Below are 10,712 nucleotides of genomic sequence, written 5' to 3'. Positions count from 1 at the left end.
GAAAGCAAGTATTTTGATTTTCTAGGAGCTAAACCTTGTTTTATAGGATTCCTATTTAGAAAGTCAAAGTATCTTGATCTGTTTACCTAGTAATTACATGCCCATCATGGGACAGAAGTACCACATTACTCTACGTTTTAAATTTCTAATATGTTCTACTTTAATGATATGTAAGGAAACCTAAAATGTTAATCTATGCCTCCAAAATGCCTTTAAAAAACTCAGTAACATGTCTTCTGAATATACCAGAGTCTTTTATACCATTTTACCTAAATCCTTGAACTATTTGATTAATCCGAATTCAGTGAACCTATGTCTTCAAGTCAGGTTATCCAGAACTGGGAACATTTGTTTCTGTATTTCCATCCTAGTTGCAACTGACTCATGTGCCTGGTCTGATGACTTCGACTATCTTTTCATGACTCCTAAATTATGGAGGTAAGTCAAGATTTAATATTGATTATAGTCATGTAACATTCATTCGGAATTTGTATTCCTGTAATATTTATTTAATTACTAAGCACTCGTAGCATTGCATTTTTACTAGCAAATTATGGTATATTCCAGTTTTGGCTGAGCTGTTTTACTCTGATTAAATGTATAATTTTGCATAACTTTTTAAAAAAAATTTATTTATTTTTGGCAGCGTCGGGTCTTCGTTGCTGCACTCGGGCTTTCTAGTTGCAGTGAGCGGGGGCTGCTCTTCGTTGTGGTGCGCGGGCTTCTCGTGGTGGCTTCTCTTGTGGAGCACGGGCTCTAGGTGCGTGGGCTCCAGTAGTTGTGGCACACAGGCTCAGTAGTTGAGGCTTGCAAGCTCTAGAGCGCAGGCTCAGTAGTTGTACCGCACGTGCTTAGTTGCTCCGCGGCATGTGGGATCTTCCTGAACCAGGGCTCGAAACTGTGTCCCCTGCATTGGCAGGCGGATTCTTAACCACTGCCCCACCAGGAAAGTCCAGTTTTGCATAACATTCAATTACTTAGTATTTCTATATACATCTAGACTTTCATCTCATTTTTTGTGTGATTACCCACATAAACTTCTAGTAGAAAATACCATGGGTTTTTTTCTGTAGTCTTTAACTTGAATCAACTCTTTCAGACTCTTTATGTAAAGTATACTCATCTATCTTTGAATCTACTATAATTCTTGTTTTTCCAAGTGCCTGTTTACTGAGGCTATAGTGTTCCAAATTTTTCAGTTCAGTTCAGTTAAGACTCTTAGATGTCCAGCCCTGCGGGGGAATATAAAGACCAATATAAAGCACAGTCCCAGTCCTCATCTTAAAAGAACTCATGGAACCTCAGACATTGCAGCCAGACTTTCTTGGGGTCTCTTATTACAAGAAGGGTAAGATAAACCTCTCCTGTTTGGCTTCCAACTTGGGAACTCAAAGACATTCAAATTCTTACCAGATTGTGAAATGAGAAAAGTAACATGAAATAGAAACACTTGGTAGTTGGTGTGTTTTACTCAACTGATAAAAAACCACTTTAAAACAATGATTTATGGATTTGAGGTGTTGGTGTGAAATCTGAAGGTGCAGAAAGCTCTGTATGATTAACTAAGTCTTAGGCACATTTCAGTTTTAGGAGCAAATTCCTATTTATTTTGCTGTATTTTGTTGCTTATTTATTCTGTGCCATGCTTAATACTCATTTCCCCATCACCATGTAAGGTGTTAGCTTTTTATCTATTAAAATATTTTGGGAGTTGGATCGACCTCATAGCTTAGATATATATTAAGGCATTTTCTGAGCTCAGAAATATTGAGATGATGAGTCTTTTGGTAAAATTTGCACATAACTTTTCATCTCAGATAGATCCAATAGAAGGCCTAACAATTCATGACAAAGCTGTTCTGGGACCAAGCTGGTGAGTAATTATGGTTTTTATGATGTTGTTGATTTTCCAGAAATCTAAGTATTTTTAGTAATATATTTTCATCTCATCTCTATACTTTTGTTTAAAACAATAAGTTTGATGTCACACTGGTGTTTTCCACGGGTTCACTGGCTCCAGGAAGGTAATAAAATTTCCCAAATTTCTTTTTAAAAATTTCCTCTTAGTGGCTTTTACATTGCTAAGTGTGCTATTACAGAGTCAACTTCCCCAGCACAGAGGAAAAATAAAAGTAGAATACGGGATAGTTAGAAGTCTTAGCAAGTCTTTTGTTATTCCAGCAAGGTCTCTGTTAATGTGACCATTTCTGTTATTTATGATAGAGAACCAATACAAAGACTTATAAAACTAAGCTGACATTTGTCAGATGTAAACAGAATACAAGACAAATAGAAACAGCTTACAATTCCCTAAATCATATATTTCTCAAGCTGCTTTCCCTTGACCATTTTATATTACTTCAGGCTTCTGAATTCAGATATATTTTGAAAGCAGCCCGAATTAATTTCGACTTTAACATAACCTAAGGATTCTTTGTAATTATGACTTGTAGATTCTTTGTAATTATGACTTGTATATTAAATTCGAGAGTAAAATTCAACACCAGAGCATCTTTTCAGAAAATCTTTGTAGGGAGAACTTCCAACAATTTATAAGGTTACATTGTTGAGGTTCAAGAATAAGCTAAAATCTTTAGTGCCTTATCAGAAATGAAACTGTAGGTGATGGAAAGAGGCTGAAACAAACATAAGTGGGAGAATAGGGGAGACCCAACTATCACTGGTATTGTTAAGACTGACAAACCATGCTTTGTGATGACTCATACCTGTATATCTGAGATGGATTGATAGGAGTATATGATTTGATAGACCAAAGTTTTCAGTTTGGTTGGCCAAGACAAGCTTCTGCCATTATTTTCTTATAATTTCTTATGATTTTTTTTTTTTTTTTTTTTTTTTTTTTTTCTTATGATTTTCTTATAATCAATTCAGTCAAGAAGTTAAGTGATGCTCATATGAAGATGTTAAAGTCTTTTTTTTTTTTTTCTAAAGCAGGCAAGAGTTTAAATTTGCCTGTGGTGCATCTAACATAAGCCTGTTTTCTTCCAGCCATATGCCTGCCTCCCTTTCTAAAACAAGACTCTCTTTTGCACGTCTTGACATACCAGTTACAGTGCCCCACTCTATGTTGGAGTGAAGACAAGAGGCTTATTACTTAGATAATCTTGACAGATGTGTCTCCAGATAATATCATCTGTAAAATATTTACTAAAATAAGAAACTCAATCCACTCTGAAAGTACACTTTTCCTAATGAATAATATACATTTTTAAATTTTGGTTATCTATCTCCTTCTGAAAACCTCTGGATTGTGAACCCATGACTTTTGAGGAACTGTTTAATTAAAGGCTTAAGTTATTTTAATTTAAACCCATTGTCAGTGTTATGAACTGTAGTTGTAGTGAGCTCTAGAAGGGACGACCTTATTTTGCTCCTTGCAGCTCCTTGCTCCCCAGTGTCTAGAATAGTATTTGGCACACAGTAGATGTCAATAAATATTTTCTGACTGAATTAATTAAACGTATATATACTACATGTTTCCATAGGGTAATGTTTCTATTAGCACATTAAAAAGAACATTTTATTTCTCATCTCAAGCTAATTTCCGGCAAGTGTGAATGACTAAGAACACATAATAGCAGTTTAAACATTTCCTATCTTATTCCTTGCCAACCTGTAGTTACAGTATTTTTTGCTTCACTATTCTTTTAACCAGTTATCAGTTTTGAATCATCTTATCAGCAAAGCCGTATACAGAATTAAACAGTGTAACATATATAACCATGCCAACTACACCGAGCTAGTTAAATCACACGCGTGCCCAAAACTTAGCAAACTAGAAATATTGTGCCCTCGAATATGATGCTAGCAAGGGAACCAGGCCAGACACATCATCCCCAAAACTAAGATGACAGACTAAAACAACTAAGTTGGTTTTTTCTGCAGTAAAGAGAGGATGTGTGCCACCAAAAACAAAACACTCATTCATAAGGCTTTTTTCTTATTTGGGTCATTATTTTCCGTTGCTAACCTTAACGTTACTAATCTTGAAGTATTTTGCACTTTTCCATTATACATAATCTTTTGACGTACTATTAGGAAATTTTTTTTTTAAATCTTTCTTCCCTGCAACTTAGTACACAAATCTATAAGTAATTACTAGAAATTTCTGGAGTGTAATTTCTTTACTAAGTGTAGGGGTTTCACAGAAAGGATGGAAGAGTAAAATTTATGTCAGTATGAGATAATAGGCCATACTATGCCATAACATGCCTCCAACCCTGGCACACACACACACAATCTTTCAGGTATGGTTTTTTCTTTCTTTTTTAAAAAAGACCTCCCTGGTCTGATGAAAAGTAAATCTTCCTCCCACACCCAAACCCCACTCACCCAGTTTCCTCTCTACAGGTGACACATATCTTTGCTGAAAATTCCATGAATATAGATATATGAGTATTATATATCTTTCTGCAAATGGAAACTAGATACTGCATATAAAGTGGAAATATATTTTTCCACTTTATACATTGTCTTACTCCTTGCTTTTTTCCAACTTATATATATTTGACAATCCTTCCTTCTTAGTTTATAAACTGCTGTCTCATTCTTTTTAAAGGCTGCACGGTATTTCACTGTATGAACCATACTTTATACCCATTACCTGTTGATGAACTTTGAGTTTACTTCCAATTTTTCGCTGTTATGATGATACACTGTCTCACTTGAATGTGAGTTCCTTGAGAATAAGGATTTTTGTCATGAGTAAATGTTTTAATTCTGAAAACTTAGTATAGTATTCAACAAACGTTTAACGGATGTTTTTGAATGAATGAATGGTACTTTTTAAAATGCTGCTCAACTGCTTCCACTCAATGTTTTTTAACCCTACTATGTGCAGAGTACTTTGTACTCGTTGATCTAATGATTCCCTTTCTAGATATTTATCCTAATATTTTAAAGACGTGTATATAAGAGAAATTCCTACAAGAGGACTCACTAAGTCAAAGTAATATGTGTAGGGGACTTCCCTGGTGGTCCAGTGGCTAAGACTCTGCACTCCCAATGCAGGTTCGATCCCTGGTCAGGGAGCTAGATCCCACATGCCGCAACTAAGAGTTTGCATGCCACAACTAAAAGATTCTTCATGCCACAACTAAAAGATACCGCATGCTGCAACTAAGACCTGATGCAGCCAAATAAATAAATATTTTTTAAAAAGTAATATGTGTATTTTAAATGTTAGTAGAAGTTATATGCAAAAAGCTTTTTACCAGAGTAGGTGCTAATTGGTAACAAAGGTATTTCTCAACAAGTGTTCAGCACAGTGCTTTACACATAGTAGAGTTAAAACTGTTGAGTGGATCGAGCTCACATTCAAGTGAGAAAAATTTGTTTTTATGATGGCATGTAAGTCTAGATAGAGGAAAGGGCTGATTACTATGCCTAGGAAAGGAGGAAAACAAGGCCTTACAGAAGAGGTACAGTTGAAAGTGGGTTACCCATCTTCTTCATCATTATCATCACTGATAGTTACTGAGTGCCTACCATGCGCCAGGCAGTGTGTTGAACGCTTTACATTATCTCCTTTAATCCTCATATATCCTATAAGGGAGATATATTTATTATCCTCATTTGATAGATGAAAAAGTTGAGGCAGAGAGAGGTTAAATGACTTGCCCTAGCCACATAGCTAGTAAGTGACTTAGTTGGGATTAGAAATCAAGCAGTCTGATTCCATAGTCCATTCTTGAACGCTTTGTAAGTGTTCATGAAGAAGAGAAAGGGAAAGAGGCATTGAAGGTAGAAGGAATGTGCACCAAAGCACCAAGTGCACGGTGTTGTTTAGAGAGCAGCACATAGTTAGTGTGTCTTAAGCACTGTTAAGCTGTGGTTGCCCAAAGATGGCATGGTAGAAGGCCAGAAAGTTAGGGTGAGTACATATCTGACTAACATATATGCCCTAAATATGGAATTTCCAAACCAGAAAATGGCAATTTCTTTTTACTGTAAAAGAGAACAGAGAACCTCATTTCTTTTTCTGAGATTGCTCTGGCATGAGGGTAGTCTCTGGTTTCAGTGTTTTGTTCATGGCAAGAGCTTCAGGCTTTTTTATCCTTTCAAAGCTATAGCATTCAGTTTTGTCTTCAGAGGATACTGTTCTGGTGCTGACCAGATGGAAGCCTTCCATTAATAAAGTGTCAATCAGTAAGCCGAGGACATTAGTTCCGTTGGCCAGTTTTCGGTTATCAGGTTTTATAGAAACATACCTAGGACACACAAAAATGTTCAATTATAAAACATCCCTTTAATAACCAGCAAAACTAAACAGAAATATTTGATTTATAACCTCAAATAAAGGTATCAAACCATTTTCTGATCAGATATTTTTAAAGACTTCATTTATAAATCCAAGCCAGTACCTTCAGGCTACTGAAAACAGAGACTTTGCTGTGATCTCCAAAGTCATTTTAATTCCACATTTAGGAATATAGCTAACATTGATGAATTTTCATTGAGAAATTATTGTCTGGAGCAAACAATTTGATCAAGCAATTAAATTAGCTTAATTTTCATATAATGTAATTTAACTATTTCCAAATTTTGTTTTCAACTTACTAAATATTGTTCTAATCGATTTAATTAATTGATTCAATCTTTTTAATGAACATCTGATACATTTACAGTTTCCCCCTAGATCTAATTTTACCCATTACCAGCACTGACATTACAAATTTTCTTTTGTGACTTTCTCCTATCAAATGCATTTTGCAGGTGAAATTTTGCAGATGTTAAATGTCAAGAAGACTTTATTGTCAATTTTTCTCAATAACTGTCCATTGTTGAAGAGCAAGACATGGGGTCAAAAGGCTTCTGGAGTCAAAATGACAAAACTTTCTGGAAAACTCGATAGATACACATTATTCAAGAAAAATATACCTGAACTTTTCAGATTGACTATATGTTGCTTTAATAATGTCAACATAACATGTCCATAAAGATATAGCTATATTGCCCCTTCTTTATCTACCATCAGGAGTTTTTTTTTTTTGGGTACGCGGGCCTCTCACTGCTGTGGCCTCTCCCACTGCGGAGCACAGGCTCCATATGCACAGGCTCAGCGGCCATGGCTCACGGGCCCAGCCACTTCGTGGCATGTGGGATCCTCCTGGACGGGGGCACGAACCCATGTCCCTGCATCGGCAGGCGGACTCTCGACCACTGCGCCACCAGGGAAGCCCCATCAGGATATTTTTATATCCTTTGTGTCCTGCCACCATTTGTTTATGAGATGTGAAAAAAAAAAAGGCTTTAGTTCCAGGCAGCTACCTAAACTGTCTGTGGTTTTATGGGATAAAAAGAGCCTTGGGGTCATCCCTAGCCTCCTTTTAATTATGATTGATAGAGTGGTTATTGTAGCTCACATTTAGAAACCCATTCTAGGCAAAGAAAAAAATTCAATAATAAAATGTAAAAATTATAAAAGTACATATCAAAAGCACATTTATGTTTAATACAGCAAATTTTTAACATTAGTAAATCATTTCATCTACCCCCAAACCCCAGATCTTGATTTTATAGCCTAGAAACTTTTGTCAAAGAGAAAAAATGTTACAGAATGTCTCACAAAATTAAGATGCAAATAGTATATAGTAGGTGATAACAAAGTGGAATGTACTTGCAAGAAATCACTTGGCCTAAATACTTGATTCCCTAAGAGGCCAAAATGAAAAATGGAAGATTTCAAGGCATAAGAAAAAGATAAAAGAAACTAATGGGAACTGGAAAATCAAAACTTATTTTAAAAACTTATAAGGCAAGTACACTTTTCCATTTGAGCTAGTTTATACAGGAACGGTCAGATAGAAGATGGCTACCAAAGAGACTCTAGAATCCTGTGACCATAACTTGACTTGATAATGTGGTATGGCCCTCTGCAAGATGCATGCCAAGTATTTCTAGTACTGTGAACTTGAGAGATAATAACTGAGCAACTTGCTAGGTTACCAAGACCTCAGAGTGATAAATCATATTAGTAGAGCATACTGAACAGCTGGATGATACATCAGGCTCTGAGCAGCCATTCAGGCTCACTCCTCCACTTTCCACCATCAAGAAAAACATCTGAATGGACAGATTCAGACCACAAGGAGTGAGCAAGAAATAAAAATGATTGCTAGCTAAATAATTATATACCTAAGGTGGGCCTCTTAAGACCAAGAGCTTTCATCCGATCACCTGAACTCCCAATAATGTCACCTTATTTGGGTTTCTACCTCTACTTTGAAATTGGACCTATAGAAGAAAATCATGACCACTTATAGGCTGAAAAAAATTCTAAACTTCAAACAACTGAAAAGAATACTCTTTGGGGATGCAAGAAAAAGTCAGTTTAAAAAATAGCTTCTGGTTTTGGAATTTAAATATAATGTCATTCTCTCATTAAGATGAAAAAATTTTTTGTACTATTTGTAAAACACAAACACTTAACAGCAAAGGGAAAACTACTGTCACTGTGTACACACAAAGAATATCCCAACTTGAGTTTCTAATGTTTTTCAAGATTATAGTCATTTTCTCCAAATGCATAGCTTTTAAAAATCATTTAGTATTTCCATGATACCTTTTTATCTTGCATGTTCCTTCTTGAAATCAATGACACCATTTTTTCTTAGTTTTTTAACTTTTTAGAAAGGGATCCCCAAAGATCTTAATCACACAAATTAAAAAAAAACAACAACTGGTAATTTCCCTTCTATTTATGTTAGTACCCCACCAACTGTGCCCAGAGGTATCTTAAAACATTTTGAGGTGAAGATAGGGTCTTAGGTTTTCTTCTCAATCAGCCTGTTAGCTGGATCTCTTTCCCCAAAATGACATTTCATGCCTCTTTGGAAAGGCAGGAAATTATAAAGCGTAAAAACTTAAGAATTGTCCTACTGTCCTACTTGGTTCTTCAGCTGGTATGCAGGACCAAGGGGTATGTTGTGGGAGGGGTAAACATTGGTCATTTCTTATGGTTACTGCAAAAGTTAAGAAAATATCCCCAAATATGTCTGTCTACCTTGACCCCAAAAACGTGTATCTGATTTAAATACTGTCAGTAAAGAACATATGTAGACATTTTTTTTCCCCTCCTGAAAATTAAAGCCAGCTTTCACAGTAAAATAACAGTGGGACAGCATTAAGACATTTCTAAGCGGCGAAAAAAGTGTCCGTGACAGTAGAGTGGAAATCCGTCTTAGGGTCCAGCCAAGAATAACAGGGGGAGAAAGTGACTGACTCAGAAGCAACTATCCTTAATATACTGACAGGCTATCCCAGTATTTTGAGTTGTGTAAAGAGTGCCAACAATGTAAGAGGAGACCAGATTTGCCATGAGATATATCTGCCTTAATGGTGTTTAAAAATAAAGTGGAATGGAGAAAAATCAGTAGCCAAATCAGAAGGACTGAAAGAACAACTGTACATAGTGTAATGAAATCATGACAAACTGTTGAGCCTTTACTATATACCAGCAACGAAAAGAAACCCTTGGGGAGAAAAAGGCTTCTCATTCCATAGTAATGGAACATAATCTATAAAATTGTTTCCTCCTACAACTTGAATGACCATAGTCCCAGTTTTCCCTGGACAACTTTGATTTATTCTTATTGTCCCACATAATAACAACTTCTTTCACTCTGAAAAGTATCCCAGTTTGGACAATAATTATCTGGTCATTCCACCCAACTCTGCTGGTTACTCCCACCAAAAAATCATTTTGAGTAATCATTTTTTTCCAAAACTGAAATGAGAAAATTTCAATTTTGAGGGGATACATCAGGAACCGGTGTAGAATAGAGGCTTCAAAATACAAAATACCTGACTCCAGTTTGGTTATCAGTCGTGCTGTCAGAGCCGCACTGGAAAACCAGGTCATGGTAAGAAGGTCTTTGTGGAGGCAGTGGAAGTAAGGTCATCTGAGGAGGGAAGGAGTTACTACTCCAGGTCGGTGCTGAAGGTTGCTCTGTAAACACTGTAATTCTCCCAGTTAACATCTCGATTGTTTTGCTGCAAGAGCCAAACACCCTAAAAAAAGCTTGAGTGTTTCGGCTTAGGAAATGTACCTCCACAAGAGCAGGTCTTGGCTGTAGCAGGTGTTCTTGGTTTAAGAGATCCACCAGAGGATCAAGTTCATAGAATACAGCCTCCCTCTGAAGCCTGAGATAGTCTGAAAAGTCAGTGGGTAATAAAAGCTGGTGAGTTCTCAAAAAATCTAAGACGAAACTAAATAAAACACCATCTCTGTCCACAAAAATCTGGCCACCAACCATCTTGAATTCTTGGTCTCTGCCATCTAACATACGTGTCAACCGAGAGGCAGGAAACTGCTTTAAGGTTGAAGACCTTGTGGTGAATATCTTCCCTCCCACGTTCAAAGTGACCAGTTCCTGACTACTCATTTTCCTCTGCTTCACACTAGAGGCTACACACCATCAGGCACAGACTTAGGAACTTGAAAATCAACCTGTGCCCACAAACGTTACATATGATTAAGAAATGTAGGGGAGTGGAATGTAACAAAAACAGAGACCTCGATTTCCAGGTAACTACTGTTAAAGCAAATAGTGTGTCCATAGCTGTGTTTACAAATTTGAGAGTTGCCTGGGAACGTACAGTATACAGAATGAAAAAATAACAGATGAGGAACTCCATAGTTTAAGGAAAACTGCCAATATGTCTGAGGACATATGTCAAATAGATCCCTT

General features: G+C 36.5%; 1 protein-coding gene and 1 long non-coding RNA gene across 2 annotated transcripts; one reads left to right on the top strand and one right to left on the bottom strand.

Moving 5' to 3' along the window:
• The first annotated feature begins 907 nt into the window (after nucleotides 1-907).
• LOC113625639 (uncharacterized) lies at nucleotides 908-5,055 on the top strand. Its single transcript, XR_003434762.1, has 3 exons — nucleotides 908-1,348; nucleotides 1,818-1,873; nucleotides 3,010-5,055. It is a non-coding gene; the product is annotated as an uncharacterized LOC113625639 (long non-coding RNA).
• A 70-nt stretch (nucleotides 5,056-5,125) lies between these two features.
• Nucleotides 5,126-10,638, bottom strand: KCNRG (potassium channel regulator). The gene is made up of 2 exons (XM_027116366.1): nucleotides 9,826-10,638; nucleotides 5,126-6,230 (listed from the first exon to the last, which is right to left on the bottom strand). Exons 1-2 carry the CDS (start codon nucleotides 10,404-10,406, stop codon nucleotides 5,990-5,992), a joined length of 822 nt encoding a protein of 273 aa, XP_026972167.1. The 5' UTR covers nucleotides 10,407-10,638; the 3' UTR covers nucleotides 5,126-5,989.
• Between the last annotated feature and the right edge of the window lie 74 nt (nucleotides 10,639-10,712).

This window comes from Aethalodelphis obliquidens, unplaced genomic scaffold (genome assembly GCF_003676395.1).
Source record: "Aethalodelphis obliquidens isolate GAN/ISIS:26980383/991018 unplaced genomic scaffold, ASM367639v1 scaffold16, whole genome shotgun sequence".
In the NCBI taxonomy this organism is placed as follows: domain Eukaryota; kingdom Metazoa; phylum Chordata; class Mammalia; order Artiodactyla; family Delphinidae; genus Aethalodelphis; species Aethalodelphis obliquidens.
The sequence above is the reverse complement of the archived record's forward strand: the minus strand, read 5'-3'. Positions and strand labels throughout refer to the sequence as shown.